The following is a 17,203-nucleotide window of genomic DNA, read 5'->3' as shown; positions in this document are numbered from 1 at the left end:
TTAGCTCCATTAGCAGCAAACCATGCGTTTACTTCCCCAATACTCTGACTTCCAGGGAGCTCCCGTTCTTTCAGATGACACCTTGAGGGTTGACCCCCACTCTGTTATAACTCAGATTTTGTTTCTGTCTCCAGAATTGGGACATGATTCGTCATGTAGCTGTAGCTATTAATAAAGTTTCAGGCTGGAGACAGTTTTCCTCCGTTTTAGTAAATAAAACAAAAAGGAAAGAAGCAAGCCCGAGAGGCCACACCCCGGCCTCTACACAGACTCCGTGTGCTCTAATTCTTTGATTTGCGCTCAGGCTTCCTGTCATTGTTACCTAGAAACTTCCCGTGAAATGGACAGTAAAGCCTTTTAGGGCTGAATATGGCAAGGTGCTGTCACTGGAGTCTTTCCATTCTGTACTTGGTTGTCCTTCATCCCGACCTTGGAGGGGTTCTACTCTATGAGGGACTGACACCCAGAAGTATTGCCTGAACTCTGTGTGAAGAGAGCACCATATGCAATCCATTTTGTTGTTTGAAGGGCTTCCTAATGAGATACAGCATGGCTGGGAATGCTGGTACAGGTTCCTCATTTGCATGGACTATTTAGTCAAAAGCTAAGGGATAAAATTGGAAACGAGCACTCCCTAGGGTAATCACGGTTTTTATTTATCCTGGAGGCCACTGGGCATCAAAGAGCAGCTATATCCGAGCTGTTTCTAAATCGGGAAGACAGTTCGTGACTCTCTTCACAGGAGATGTTATGGTCAAACCCTGGAGATTGCTGGTCAGCTGAGTCAGATCTTCTCTCTCCACAAATAGGGCATAAATATTCTTCCTTCACAGAAGCAGAGTGAAATCGTAAATGGAACTAGTATACAGACACATGGTGACATAGTTAAAAAGAAAGGCTGTGCAACTACCTTTTCCCCAGCACTTACAGGTGCGTCCATTGGGTCTTTTCTGTAGCCTTCCATTATTTATGTGTCTGAGTGATTTGCCTGCATGTTCATATGTGCACCACACACATACCTGGTGTTTGCAGAGATAAAAAGGGGGTATCGGAGTCCCTGGGACTAAGTCTATGGATGGTTGTGGGCCATTAAATCCAGATGTTCTGCAAGGCGGCAAGTGCTCTGAACAGCTGAATTCTTCCTCCAGCTGCCATTCGTCCTCATCTTTCAGTGAACAAATAAATCTGAATATACTAATCTACAATGCAGTATGTGGGGAAGAACAGGGCTTGGTCTCATGTTCCAGTTCAAGAAAGAGCATATAATCAGAACAGATATACACATTGTGATCAGTGTTTATGGTGCAGATGTACTGTATACCGCGAGGAAATCATCCACGAGACACACACTGTTGGGTAGAGCACCGGCAAGGAGCAAAAAGGGGGGCCTAACCTCTCTGGGTTAGAGGGCTTTCATGGCAAAAATTTGGAAAAAGTTCTCAACTATGAAGATGAGACAACTGAAGTTCAACTGTTTCTTCACAGTCTGTGTGGGTCTCTGGGGATGTGAGCATCTGTACCAAGGCCCTGCTGCTGATGCCAGCCGAGTGTTACTCCTCACTGTGTGGAGACACCCTGGGCAGGAGTTCCTGGCCTTTGGAAGTAGTGTCTGGGGGGCAGAGCTTAGGAGAGGAGGCTTCTGGACTGCTCCGTCTGTCAGGCAGTTTTCTTTTTTCTCAGGACTAGCTCTCCAAGGAAAGACAGAAAGACAACACGAAATATCTTCTTTTTCTTTTCCATGCTTCCAACAGGACTAATTTACTATGCATTTTCTATTTTTAATAAAGCCAACACTGTCTAAGATTTCGCTGGTATGTTGCTTCGGCTCAAAATCTCTCCCAGGTATTTGTATTTCATGGTTTACTCTCAGCAGCGTGGTTCAATTGGACACTTTTGCTCAGTGACTGATTTCTCTGAGGTATGCAGAATGCCACTTAATCTCATTGACTGTAAATTAAAAGGTTTTATACTGTTGCATGATATGCATCTTCAAGTTTAATGACATGGGATTATATTTGATACTGACTATTAGTTGTGCTTTTATAAAAGGAATTAATTTTATTTTATGTATCCGAGTGTTTTGCCTGCATGTGTGGATGCACACTGTGCTCTTCGTCAAGTAGATAACTGAAACAACAACACAAACATATACATATGATAGATAGATAGATAGATAGATAGATAGATAGATAGATAGATAGATAGACAGACCGACCGACAGACCGATAGACCGACAGACAGTTGAGAAGAGAAGATGCATGGATAATCTGAGTTTGTGTCTAGAGTCCCAAAGAAAATTTTACCAATTCAGTCTAATATTAGACACACCAGTGACATTTGCTTTGCTGCTTCTCTTTCTGAAAGACGTCAGCAGGGTATTGGTGGGGTGCTGGGCATGGGACCCATTTGTGTTCTCATGTACCATTTTCTGGTATGAGTTGGCTGTCAGCTTTGCAGAGTCCCTGTGTACATTCTGTCATCAGGGATCCATAGGAACTTCGATGTGACTCTCAGTTTCTGTGGGCCTCACTCCTAGAGTCTTTTATCAGCAACTCTGTCTCTCTGTCCAGAATATGAACATTTCCCAGGTGTTTATTTCTGTAGCCTGCTCCCAAGGCTTCTAGAAATCCTAATGATGGTCCAATGTCCTCTCTCTCCAGATAAACATCATGAACACTGCTTGTGCCCCACTGCTAGCCATGAAGCTGCCAGGCAGCTCCATTGTATTTGCAGCATTCTGTACTCCTAACGGTGCCTGTGCTATGCTTTTGTCTACACACTGCCACGTTTCCTAACATCCAGCTCTCTCCTGTCCCATCTCTCCAGTGTCTCCTCTCTTTAGCTGCTCTCTCTTCCCCTCTTATCTTTTAAGTCTCTTTTTTCTATGTGTGTTGGGTTTTTCTTGGGGTGAGGAGGTATGTGTATTTGATTTAAAAAAGTATCCTATCTATATTTTAGCTCAAACATTTAAAAATGCAGTCCTTTAAAAAATCTTTTAGAATAAATCTTACTTCACATCTAAATGTGATAAATTTTGTATTGCTCTTTAAGTTTTCATCTGTGATAGTTAATATTTAATTTTACTGGATTCATCTGAAAATTTGACTCTACTTATAAACACATTTGCCTCTTAAACTTGTTCTAATTGAATTGTATTTCTGATCATCTCAGTCCCTGGACTGACTGTGGAAGTCTTACCAGTCTGATTGATCGACAGATGCTCTTGGCTGGTGATGCTGCTATGAGCCCAGCATCCTAGAGCATGTGATCATGACGAGCACATTGGGCTGAGTTTAAACATGCATGGAAATGTGCAGTCACACTTCTGAGTTCTAATACCCTTCTTTGAAGTCAGCTTCTGAAACATTTCTAATTATAACTATGAATGTACATGGCAGAGTTTACCTTCAAAGGCAGGTAGACTCTTCCCAAAATTCATCTGGGGCCTTTTTGACTCCACAGATGTTATATTTAGGGTATGGAAAGTTCCATTACTGGCATAATTGATATCCCTGGGGAGAACAGTGCCTCCTGGAGTCACCTAGCTCCAAAGAGCTAAGAAAGGAGACTGTTCTGGGACTCATTGTGATTGGGGGTGGGGTTCAAGTGAGGGTTTCCACAAGTGGACACACTCACATGGTCTTTATTTCTCACTGATCTGGAAAGAAGAATACTGACTGGACTATCTCCTCCCCTAACCCTGCTTCCCTTATGGACAGAAGGGAAGGCAGATGGGTGCCAGCCACTGTTCTAGTTCACATAGCTGAGTGGTGATCACTACTGCAGTAAGATGCTGTGAGCATGACTCCCTTTCAATGACAAAGAAAGCACACACAGAGGACAGTGCCAGATCAGAAGAACCACAATAGTGTTTATTTTATGCTGACACCAATGTCTGTGATAGTTCTTCTTTCTCCTAGATACGGTCACAACCCTCTCAGGTAACAGAGTTCTCCCCAGTATGGCTAGAGTTGAACTTACTTTACTTGGATGTGAAATCATCAAACATGAAATAACACGTTTTCCATTATTTCAGAGCTATTTTACAATTTTTTTGGCCATGGGGAGATCTGGTGGTTTGACTGAGAAAGGTCCACATAGGCTTGTATATTTGAATGCTTAGTCATCAGGGAGTGGCACTACTTGAGAAGGATTAGGAGGTGTGGCCTTAAGGGAGTAAGTGTGTCATTGGGTCTTGGCTTTGAGGTTTCAAAAGCCCAAGCCAGACTTAGTGTCCCACTCTTCTTGCTGTTGTGGATCTGAGTGTAGAACTCTCAGTTACTTCTGCTGCTGTACTCCCTGGTGTGATGATGATAATAAACATGGCCTAGCCCCAATTAGCTGCTTGATTTTATCAGAGTTGTGGACATGGTGTCTCTTCACGGCCTGACTAAAACAGAAAACTACCACATTTTATGACTTTAGCTTGTTCTGGCTCCAATATGTGAAGCAGTAATGTCCCGAGAGCACTCGTCTAGCACAGTAGAGAACAGGATTAAAGCACCAACATTGAGTGAGGAGAATTCACAGTAGCTTCATCGTCACAAAAACCTGATTGAGTGGAGCTGTAGTTGGAAGCCATGAGGAAACAGCTCCCAGATATTAGGAGAGTATGAGACAAATGCCCAATTTTCAAACATTCTGAGTTGGTGCCGATGTATCTAAGTTAGGCTGGTTGCTCTGCAAACATCACTAGCTCATCCATGTGCTCTGAACACCCCACAGTCCTACTGCTTTTGCCCACGTGTACTCACAGTCAGATTCACATTTCTGTTCAGGCATCATCAATCTTTAGTGCCTTTCACTTCTAAAAACAAACAAACAAACAAACAAACAAACAAACAAACAAAAAACCATTCAAGAGGCAGGGCAATGAATAACTTAGTCATTTGAGTTCTCTCTAAAAGTCCAAATTTTGGTACCATTTCAAAGTTATAGTTTAAGAACCATATAATATTGCTAACACAATCACAGACAGGTCAAGGCAAATAGCATAGATAAGGATGAAATTATTAAAAAAAAAACCCACTGAAATGTTGTAGTCATAGTGAAGCCATTCTAAGAATGGAGGTTGACATTTAGAAACTAACAATACAATGTACACAACAGTAAGCAGAAGAGAGCCAGGTGTTATGGCCTGAAATCTCAGCACTTGAGGCAGAGGCAGAGGCAGAGGCAGAGGCAGAGGCAGAGGCAGAGGCAGAGGCAGAGGCAGAGGCAGAGGCAGAGGCAGAGGCAGAGGCAGAGGCAGAGGCAGAGGCAGAGGCAGAGGCCAGAGGCCAGAGGGCAGAAGGTAGAAGGCAGAAGGCAGAAGGCAGAAGGCAGAAGGCAGAAGGCAGAGGCCAGAGGCCAGAGGCCAGAGGGCAGAGGCAGGTGGATCTTTGTGATTTAGAGGCCAATCTGTTCTATATAGTAACTTCCCAGCCAGAGAGAAGCACATCTAATAGAAATAAATACCCATTGCATGTTTTAAAATGTGTAACTAAGACTTTAAAATATCAAACACAACTCTTTTAAAATAGGGTTCACAAAATTCTATAGTAAGCATCATACTGAAATTTAAAACATTTATGGTCAGGAAAATGAAGCAAAAATGACTCATAAATTTTTTTTTATCCAGCATGGAGCTGGAAGTCTAATAAGACAGCAAAGTATGTCTTTTATGAAACCAGATGTCAGTGACTTTTTAACTTAGGTATACCACAGTGCATTCTCTTAAACTCTTATACAAAAGTTTCTATTGTTCTGATTCCTTGCCAACATTTGGATTTGTCAATATTTTAAATTAGTTATTCTTGTTAATGCTGTAACTCAGGAATATCTGATTTTGCATTTGCTAATATCTAATGAGCTTGGGTACATGTTGAATTCATTTTCTATGTACTTCCTTCACTTGACATGTTCTGGCCTCATGTATAGTTTTCCTGTGTATACTTTACCATGGATGCATAAGTTTGTTTTGCATTCTGGATACATTGTCTTTGCTGCTTTTATGGCAAAAGGGATATCCTCCCACTCTGGCTTGCTTTTCCATTACCCTTTCCTTGTTTAAATGAGAAGAAGTTCTTAATTTAATGTGGTCAAATTTATTGTTTTTTCTTCCATGAACTTCTCTTTGTGCTCTGTTTAAAATGTTTCCACTTCTCCAGGGTCATAGGGACAGTTTCACTGATGCCATGCACAGAAGCCATTGTTCTGAATTTCAATCCATATCCATAGCCCTCTGTGCTGTCCACTGCTTAGAATCTTCTTCTTATGTTTATTTGTCTCAGTGTATTCTGCTTTATTCACAGCTCTTTCTTGTCTGGACAGGTATAGCCTGCCCTAGTGAATAAATGCTCTCTGTACTTTAAGCCCAAAGTGTCATTGGCATGGGCGGAGAGCTACAGGCTGCAGAAGCTGGACCTGCAGTGCAACGCCACCCAAGAGATCAAATTTCATCATGTTTCCCATGTTAATCAAATATTTTGGTTGAAACGAACCTTCAGTCTAACTACAATGCACTGAGTGACTCAGAAGACAAAATGCCAACTTTATGTGTAGACTGACTTCATCTTCCATCATACTTCAAAAGTATTCTATGTTCCTCTAAGATGTTCACCAGTTGCTGCTGTGAGGTCCTGTGGGAAGAGCTCACTCCCCATGTTTTACCACATGTGTGATTTAGGATTCTCTAAAGCCACAGAATTTACAGAATGAATCTCTATGCATAAGGGGAATTTATTGGAATGCCTTATAGAATGCAGCTGGTCTTCTGTATAAGCTGGAATCCTGAAGAAATAGGCTGCAATAGATGTGCCAGCAAGTGACTGCAAGCAGGCAAACAAGTGTGAGTCTTCCTGCTTCCATTGTCCTTATGTTAAAGGAGTGTGTGTTGATCAGGATTAAGAGTGTGTGTAATGCTCACGTGTGCTAACCTCAAGATCTGGAGAAAGAGCTCGTGTCTTCCAACCTCAAGAACAAGGTCACAGGTATGCCCTCCATTTCTGGATTGTAGTTTATTCCAAATATAGTCAAGATGACAACTAAGAATAGCCATCAGGTCCTGTTTCTCTCTGCGAGGGAAGGCTTAGTTTCTTCACAGTCATAGCAGGCACATATAAGGATGACTCTTGTTGCCGAGTCAGAGGAGAGTCATAACTGACCACACTCTAGACACAGACTCACAGTGCTTAGCATGCATGTGATCCGTGGGTGAGTGGCTAAAGGGCCATTCTTTCTGCTGTGGTGCTTAAAGCTAATGCATTTTAGAATGACAAACTATTCAAAGGATAGTATGTGCTTCAAAGGAGAAGAAACAACAGGATAAAAACCATGCCCGTGCTTCAGGGTTGCAAGCCTCGTATCCAGCTAAATGATTGTTAAATAGTTTTTCACTGAAGTCCAGAAACAATTAACTCATAAAAAGGAAAGGTGTGTTTTGATTCCTAGTTTTGGAGACTTTAGTCCATGGTCCATTGCTGTGAGCCTGAGCCCAGGTAGCAAAACCATGGAGTCTTATGGGTTTGGTTTAATGTTTTTGTATTATGTTAGTCTGAGTCTCCAAAATCATATGAGAATCCATATATCTGATGTAAGACACTGAGGAAACTATGTTCCCAGTTGAGTTTGATTGGTAAATATAGTTGTCAGTGGTCAATGACTAGGCAGATAGACAGAGGGGGGACTTTTAGGATTCCCAGGCAAGGGACCAAGGGAAGAAGAAGAAAGAGACATGAAGGAGAGGAGACATCACACCTGAGAGAGTGTAGACAGAGAGCATAGTCTTTGTATTAGCTGGGAGATTGAGGCCCAAGAGGGCTCATGTCTGGCTTTAGGGCAGCAAAGATAAAATGTAGATTTTTAGTAAATAATAACTCAGGAATATTGGAGGGGACTAGATTAGTCATGTGGAGGTTAGGAAGTAGCCCAGTCATTGGGCTGTTTTAGACATATCAAAATATAAAGGCTATGTCTCTCATTTGAAAATATAGAACGTTGGGAGTTGGTAGCAGGAACATGCCACCATAGCTGCCAGGATCACTTGACTAACAATAATTAGATATGGCTACAGATGGTGACCAATGTGTAAGTGAGAACTCACTCTTTAAACTTAGTTGGAAATTCCCAAATGGAAAACACGCACCATGCCTTAAGATTAGGAGGTGAGGAGAATTATTTTCTTAGCAGAGCTGCCAAGTTTTTGCCCATGCCACCTGAGTTTGGGACTAGGACACACACATGATAAATTGGTGCACATAATTCTGGGGTTCATGGCATGAGCTGGGACATAACTATACCCCCCAGCCGACATGGACAAAGCTGGGTTGTGGGTTCAAGATTTAGTCTGAGCCCTATTCAAAGGCTTCAAAACTACCTCAGAGAGCTTGAGCTCAGAGGTGCTGGGAGCCCCTACTATACAAAGAGATAAGCTACTCAGAAGGCAGCCTCCTACAATCAGATAAAAAAAATAAAATTTTTAAAAATCAATACTTTCATATGTAACGGGGTTCTTTGAATGTGGGCTCCATAGGAAATCTGAGATTACTTAACCTAACATATGACACATTGATAGTCTAAAAGTAAATGTACACAATAAATAAAAAATTTAATTAAAATTAAATTTAAAAGATATTAATTTAACTCATATATAGATAAAGGTGATACACACACACACATATATATTCACAGATATTAATCCACAGAATAGAGACTGAATGAAAATTGTTTATTTTTAAACATGTACAAATATTAAATAAACTTATGCCTTTGAACAAGGGCAGGGGATATCTCAACAAAAGATAAATAACTTTAAATCTCAAATTTTATGGATTTCTAAAGTTTTTGAAAACCATCTACCTATATAAGACAATCTGGACTGTTGTTGTTATATCTTAATATTTTCTTGAAAGTATTCTCACAAAGTCAGCAATATGTTTGCTATTTGACCCTTAACTCACATGTGTAATCGACTCAAGTTCTTAATGACATCAATAGAAGGACTGGCTCTAAAGCTTGTACTTTTAAACTCTTTTAAAAAATAAATTCTATATCAAAGCAAAGATAAGATTTTAGCTTAGTTACCAAATGAGATTATGACTGTATAATTCAATCTAGCTAATTCCTCCCTGTTAAATTACAACCAGTTTTAAATTCCTCATAAAGACAACTTTAGAGTAACCACTTTCAGCCCCCCACAAGTCCAGGGAATTGGGGCGACGACTCCTCCATAACTTCTTCAAGCTGTACATGGGCATTGAGATATCCTTGAGGGTAGGGGTTAGGAAGAATGAAGCAAATGCTGTAGCTGGTGTGTCCTGACTGGATCCAGCTGAAAGTCCTTGAGACCAGGAATCCAAGTAGGCACACTCTGTACAATACAACTCTTAAGACAAAAGTTTAGAATCGAGATAGCTTTTTGATTCTCCCGAATCAATTTTTTTCAGGCAGTCTACCTCTATCAAATCTAATCAGTATGACTCTGTGAGGTTTCCAGAGCCTAATCACACTTTTTAAAAACACAAAGACAAATCTTTCTCCCAAAATACTGTGTTCCTTAGTCTGTAACCAGAAAAGCTTGTATCTTGCACTCTCTCCCAAAGTAGTAATATAACCATAAAACTCAAAGTCACACCCATTATGAAGATTAAACAACTTTTTAAATACTCTATAATATCAGGAAATGAACCCAAAATTCCCATGGAGCCCACATTAAGAGAATCTGAGCTTCCTGTTGTGGTAAACATCAAAAGTAATCACAAACCCTCGCTACCTGGCATCAACGGGCCATATGGCCTTTAGCGGGATAATTCATAAAACAAACTAAATACCTTCTATCAATTCTAATACCAATAAGCAACATATCAAACCAGGACTTTAGCCCAAAGTATCTCAATCTGTCAAGCTCTCTACCTGGAGCCACAGATTTTTCTTTAACCTTAATAACCTAAATATTTATCCATCTGTTATGCTCTCTACCCGGAGCCACAGATTTTTTACTTAACCTCAATAACTTGTAAATATCACAATACTCTACTTGGAGTCAGTGACTAATTGTTCCCTATCTAAGTTCCGAACCACGGATGAAAATCCCCATGTGATTCGAGTAATCTCTTTATTCTCCTTACAACAAACTTAAACACCTTCTATCAATTCTAAAACCAATAAGCAACTTAAAACTCAGGACTTTAGCCCAAAATATATCCATCTGTTAAGCTTTCTACCCGGAGCCACAGATTTTTCTTTAACCTTAGTAACTTCTATAATATATGTCTGCACTCACTCTGCCTGGTGTTACAGACATCCATCACAACTCTCTACTTGGAGGTAGTGACTAATTTTTCCCTATCTAAGTTCTGAACCGTGGATGAAAATCCCCACCTGATTCAAGTAATCTCTTTACTCTCTTCTTTCTAAAAACAAACTTAATCACCTTTTAATAATACCTGTATTTAAGAAGTAGCTTGTGTAACTAGGATTTCAACCCAAAATTTCCATGGAGCCCATGTTAAAAAGAATATGAGTATCCTGAAAGACTTTATAAACAACTTTCTTTAGAAGCAGCTTTTAATCTCTAACTCTCTGAGCTGCCATTATTTATCACACAGCCTGGGACGTACAGCCTGCCAGCCCAGGCTGCTTCCCTCTTTCTTTGTTAAATTCCGGTGCTTAAGATATCACATGACTTAACATGGTGTCGGCCTCCTCTTACTTAGAAAATAAAAACTTACTCTCAACTCTTAGGATTACTAGTGGATTCTTGCCCATCACATTGGTTCTCCATCTGTTGTTGTAAAAATATAAAAAAAAAATTAAAAAAAAAAACGTAAGGTTGTCTTTTACCCCGCTAGGTCACACTGCAGTGCCCCAAGATATCTGCTAGATATCTTGGCAGAAATACATCCCAACTTCGCCGCGGAGGCCCAGTGTCTCCAACCACTGCACACTTTCCTACCCTGAAACCCTCACATAAATGAACACACAGAACAATAATCTTTGACCCAATTGGTAAGATATAATTGCCCACTTAAACATACAAAGCCTGGTACCATCCATTCCTTAAGAACATTGATAACAACCTGTAAACACACAGAGGGAGATCTTTACGTCAGCCTCCATTGTCCTGCCCGAGAATTTTTACATATTAATCAAGTCTAGTTTATCAATTATTCCTTTCCAAATTACACTAGTAATGTTCTCCCTAAAATAGTTACCCAAACCCTTCGTGTTTTCTCCTGTGTAGTCTTCCAGTAGCTTTATAATGTTCATTTCCAGGGAGGTCAGTGCTTTCTTTGAAGTAGGCAGAGGAACTCGTTCAGGTGCTCTTGTGCACACAGGAGTGAGTATCTCTCCTGTTTGCTGACCTACTATGATTGTGTTGTCTGCTCCTCTATTTTTGTAAGTCTCCATTTCCCGAGTTCTGGTCTATTGCTGTTTTTTCACTGACGACACACAGCCTTGGTTACTGTAACTTTACACGTAGACATTTTCTCCTTCAGTATGATCCTGGCTGTGTGCTAATATTCTCAAGATCACCTACAGGTGGTTCCTTGGGATTGTCCTGCATCTGTATGTTAAATTGAGAACAGCTGCCTGGCATCATGGCAATACTGAGTCTTCCCGTCCAGGATTTGGACATATTTCCTTTTGTTTGTTTGTCTGTTTGGTTTTTCTTCCATTTTTCATCAATTCTTTACTCTTCCACATTTATATCTTATAAACTCTTCATTGGATTTGTTTTCAACTTTCATTTTGTGGATGCCAATACAAATTATCTGTCCCATGAATTTAGCAATATTGTTAATTAATTCTTTGCTGAAATGGATTCTTTTTTTTTTTTAATGTTTTGGCCTATTTGGATGATCTTTTCTTTGTGTGGAAGACAGCTGGTAGTTTGTTACTGCCAAGAAATTTTTCTTTTTCATGTAGATATGCAAAATTGCTTATAGTATTCTTTATTGTCATTTTAACAGCCATAAAATTGAGGTGGCTTTGTTTACATTCCTGATAGCGGTAACCCGTGACTTCTCTCCATCTTTTTCTTACTTTGCCTAGAATCTCGCCATTCTTATTGGATCATCTTTTGAGTGTATGGAATTCATCTCTAGCCCACCTTGCTTAACTCCACTGACTTGTTTTCATGTTCACTGTTTCTTTTCTTGACATTGTTTTGGTTTGTTTTACAAACTTTAATCTTTTCTACTTTTCCTGGTTTCCTGAGTCAGAAACTTAAGTTCCCTACTTTAGATCTTTCTTCTTTAGCTGATGGGTTCAGTTCAAAAAGCTCCTCCCCCACCTCAACTCCTCCCCCACCTCAGCTCCTCCCATCCCCCACCTATCACACCCAACCCCCACCTCCCACCTTTCCACCCATCACCCCCACGTTGCTTCCCTCCAGCATCTACAGCTTGTATCTTTGTGATGGTTTATTTCACAATATCTTTCACTTACTCCTGGGAGTTCTTGGTCCCACGAGGTACTTAGAACTGTGTTGTTTAACTTTCAAGTATTTGGGGGTTTCCACCTCTCTTTCTGGTGCTGATTTCCAGCTGAACTCCACTGTGCTCAGGGAGCAGACAGTGTATAATTTCAGCTTTAAAATTTACTATAGTGTGCTTCGTGACCTAGAATGATTTAATGTCTGTTAGCATGTCCCATGGGCTAGAGGAGAATGAGGTGGCATTTTTTCTGGTGTTAACTGAAACACAATTGCTTAACATTGGTTTTTATTTGGTATTTTTATTTATATTTGAAGTGAGTTTATTTTAGACAGCATAGAGTGGGGTCTTTCTACTAAACTTTGATGATATGTCTTTTAATTGGCTTATATATACACCATTGGTCACTAGTTATTTCTCAATTGATTTCTTTCAACTATAAGCTCCCCCTTCTATTATTATTCTATTATTCTATTATTCTTTATTTGATTCTACATTTGTTTTCTAATCTTTTGGATATCATTTATTTATTTACCTTGCTTGCTTGGATGAGAGTCAAAACTAGGGCTTCATGTATATTGAACATTTATACTATGGCTGAGCCACACCATGCAGCCCCTTCTACAGCATCAACTATGTACTTTATACTAGCCTAGTTTCCTTATCTCTTTTTATTATATTATAGTCATTCATCTTCCACAGTCCTCTAGTGGTCCCCCTTGTGTGTGCAATATTCCTTTACCTTAACGCCAAACTCATCTTCAGATTGCATTGCCCTTCTTCAAGGGTGATGCAAGTAGCTTGCAGCAAAGCTTTCCTCATTCCTCTTGCCTGCAAATAATTAAATTTCATCTAATTATCATTATCAAGTGCAATGCTGCATTATTATTTATCAGGTTAATTAATTTTAAAAATTCTCTGCTTATTTATACCAATGCTCTTCATTTCTTCACAGAAGTCAGTGTTACTGACCCAGGTCATTTTCCTTCTCTCTGAAAGATTCCTTAAAAATCCTTTAGTATAATATTTTTTGTCTCACTCATGTCACTCAGTAAAGTGCTCAAAGTCTTAGCTAGAGGAATAGAAAAATGAAAGGTACATAAATATAAAGGAAAGATGTCAGAGTATCCCTATTTGCAGACAGCATGATAGTATGCTTAAAAGACCATAAAAGCTCTGTCAAAAAAGTCTTAGAATGGATAATAAACATGTTCATCAAAATAGCATGATACTAATAAACAAGCAAAAATGAATAGCCTTTTCCATACCAGTCACAGACTCACTGAGAAAAAACAATAACAACAAAACAAAAAGTTCCACTCAGCTTCCTGAGAAGAAAAATAATAGATATCCTAAAACAAACTGAAGAAGGTGACAGAAAGACCATCCATGCGCATGCAAAATTACTGTGAAATGGTTATTTTACCAAAACTTGCCAACAGATAACTACAGTTCGACACAATTCATGTTAAAACCCCAAATGAGGTTCCTTTCACAAACAAAAACAGAATCTCAAAATTTCTGTGGAAGCACAAATGGCCCCAGATATTCAAAGCAATCTTTAGCAGAAGGACAGATGCTGGCCGCGCCACAATATCTGTTCTCAAATTATATCGTAGAACCATAGTGACACAGACATGACAAGATTGGCATTAAAGACAGACACACAAACCAATGGGATATAATAGAAGACCTAGAAATAACTCATACAGCAACAGCACCTAACTTTTGACACTGGGGGAGAGCAACAAATGCAATCTGGCGTCACACATGTAGAGAGAAGAAAGGTCCATCTTGCCCTGAACAAAAATCAGTTTAACCTGGATCATGAACTGCAATGTAACATCTGAGACTCTGAAACAGCTAGAAGAAAACGTGAGGAAGGGGCTTCAAGATAGAAGCATAGGCAAGACCTTTCTGAACATGACTTCAATAGTAAGAAGTTCAAAGCTTTAGCATAGCACAGGGAATAATCAACAGAGTGGAGAGACAGCCTGAAGAGGGGGAAATATCATTATTGACTATACTTAAGACACAGAATTTAATTGTTGGGAATGGTTTTGTGCCCTGTGCATTAAGATGTTGATTTCTATGCCTGGACATCTCTCTGCAGTCTAGATGTTGGCATGGTCAAGCATCTCTGGTCTCAATGTTATGTAAACTTATTTTCCATCACCTCTGATTGGTTAATAAAGTTCCTATCAGCCAGTTATTTGGGAAGAAGAGAATGAGGCAGGATTTCTAATCCCAGTAAGGGTCTCCAAGTGGGTGGAGAAAGAGAGAAGCAAGAAAGGGAGATGGACCTGGTGGAGTCACCAAAAGGTTTTAATGAGAGAGCAGCCATGAGGACACACATAGACCAAAGTAAGCAAGGATAAGACCAGATGGAAAGCAATGGGGCATACGGATCTGTAGTAACAGCCTAGTTAGGTTAGACCCTGCCCAGCTTAGAGCTTGTAGCTTTTTAATAAAAATACTCAGTCTTTGTGTCTCTAGTTGGGAGCTGAAATGGGTCAGGATGGGTCTAGAAACCCCCTGTAGTTACTTAGGAGTGTAATGGTCTGAAAATCACTGAAGGAATATTCCAGACTCAGGTAGTATACAAATCAGAGCATTTATTCTGCAGAAACAACCAGCATGCATGGAGTCAAGCAGTTTTTGAAATGGCGACCCTAGACAAAGGCACCCAGGCCTTCTAACTGGGAACTGGGGGAACTCTCCAGAGGTATTGGGTAATGTAAAATCTCACTGGTGGGTGCTCGGGGGCCACAGGTAGTCAGTGGTCTATGACATGAATGTTTAACCATAGAATGACATAGCGCTGCCCAGCACAGATGGCTTGTTCTGCGATAAGGTATTTCCCCATTTTTGTGATTATCTCCAGGCTGTTCTTCGTGGGGCGGGGTTTTATGATCTTGTTCTGGATTTTATGGTCTGTTCCTGGGGCTGGTGTCTTAAGGCCTAGTTTCTGGGACTTACGGTTTGTTCCTAGAGCTGGTGCCTTAAGGCCTTCTTCTTAAAATTAGGTCCGGTCCTTAAATGGAAAAAAGTGGGGTTTTATGTCGCTCTTTCATTAGCCAAAAGGACATAAGCAACACCTTCCAGAATTACTTCAACATTTAATACCTAAAGGTGTGTGCAGAGTTGAAAATAAATACCAAAAACCCCTACTCATCCAATCAAGAAATGGGCTAATGAACTAAGCAGCGCTCTCTCTGATTCCTCCTGTCCCAAAGCAATCAGGTGTCTCATATGCCCGCCCTCAGGGATAGCGGCCCCTCTGCCACACATGCTCTACTACCTCAGTCTGAAACCCTCTGAAACTATGGGTTAGGATGGGTTTTCTACCCTTGCCTTGCTTCTACCATGTGTCCACAGTGGGACAAAGCTAACCCACACTGTACTAAACCGTAGTGAAGCTTTGTGCATCATCTGCACCCCTGTTTGGTGTCAATTGTTAACCTTGGCATATTATTTTCTTAAAGATGCATTTATTCATTATTTATGCATATGAGTACACTGCAGCTGTCTTCAGACACACCAGAAGAGGGCATCAGATCCCAATACAGATGGTTGTGAGCCACCATGTGGTTGGTGGGAATTGAACTCAGGACCTCTGGAAGAGCAGTCAGTGCTCTTAACCGCCGAGCCATCTCTCCCGCCCAACCTCAGCATATTCTTGAACGTTGTAGTCTTAATTTTTTTTCTTCACAGTTTCTTCCCTTTTTCCTTCTTCTGGTATTCTAATTATGCCCAGATTGTACATTTTCAAATTATCCCCTCTGTATTCCTTTTATTTTTTATTAGCTTCCCTCTGTTAATTATGTTTGGGAAATTTCTATTAATAGGTATTATTATGGTTTGAATATGAAATGTCCCCCAAAGGCTTGTGTGTTTGAACACTTGGTACCCAGCTGATGGTGATATTTTAGGATACTTTGGAAGCTTTGGGAGTGTGGTTTAACGAGTCAACTTTCCATGGGGGCTGGGCCTTTTAGATGATACACTCTGCTGGTTTTGACAGTCTAGATTTTTCAGTTTTCTGACCTGACAAGACAAATGCCATGGACAGAACCACCGAAGTCACCATACCATCTCCACCAGGATACTCTGAAATAAAAGAAATCTATTTTCCCGCAAATTGCTCTGTCATGGGTTTTGCTGCAGTGATCAGAAAACTAGCTACTATAATACATTCAAAATTACTGATTCATTTCTCTACCGTATCTGTTTTATTAATCGAATTTTAATTGATATATTTTAAGTAGCTTTTATTTTTGTGGCATTTTCATTTCTATGTCTGCAGTATACACATGCTCTTATATTTCCTCTGCTTTTTCCACTGGTGCTGCTGACTGTTGACATATTTGGATCTGGCTCTGACACATTTCCTCATAGTGTGACGCTTTTTACCTTTTCTCATGTCACGCCCTCTGTAGTACGTAGACAGAGAAGACAAAGTTTTCTATTCATTTGCCTTGGCTGCGGATGTGCTTGAACCCTCTATTAGCTGTAGAAGTCAGTCAATTCCTTGGGATTTATTTTAACTCTTGTCTTTGACTTTTCCAGTACATTCCTACTCAAAGTCTAGATCAGCTCTTTAAGCAGCACCTCCTTTCCACATGATGACTGAACACTGTCAGTGAGGTGGAAAAGACCTATATCTCATGACTAAGTCTCAGTGTTTTAATCTCTCCACATCCTTAGACTGTGACCTTTATACTTTTTTCCCCCATTTAAATAACGCAGGAATGCTCACAGGTTCTAGCTTGGGGGTAATAATCCTC

General features: G+C 40.2%; 1 protein-coding gene across 2 annotated transcripts in view; it reads left to right on the top strand.

Moving 5' to 3' along the window:
• Positions 1–1,732: 1,732 nt before the first annotated feature.
• The window catches only part of LOC148001444 (uncharacterized), an 81,236-nt gene continuing 65,765 nt past the window's right edge, over positions 1,733–17,203 (top strand). For both annotated transcript variants that reach the window (XM_087584579.1, XM_087584580.1), the window contains exon 1: positions 1,733–1,918. In XM_087584579.1, coding sequence (XP_087440705.1) covers positions 1,814–1,918 — 105 coding nt within the window. In that variant the 5' untranslated portion in view covers positions 1,733–1,813. The remainder of the gene's footprint in view (positions 1,919–17,203) is intronic.

The sequence above is a fragment of the Rattus norvegicus genome, chromosome 14 (assembly GCF_021556685.1).
Source record: "Rattus norvegicus strain SHRSP/BbbUtx chromosome 14, alternate assembly SHRSP_T2T, whole genome shotgun sequence".
Classification (NCBI taxonomy): Eukaryota; Metazoa; Chordata; class Mammalia; order Rodentia; family Muridae; genus Rattus; species Rattus norvegicus.
The sequence above is the reverse complement of the archived record's forward strand: the minus strand, read 5'-3'. Positions and strand labels throughout refer to the sequence as shown.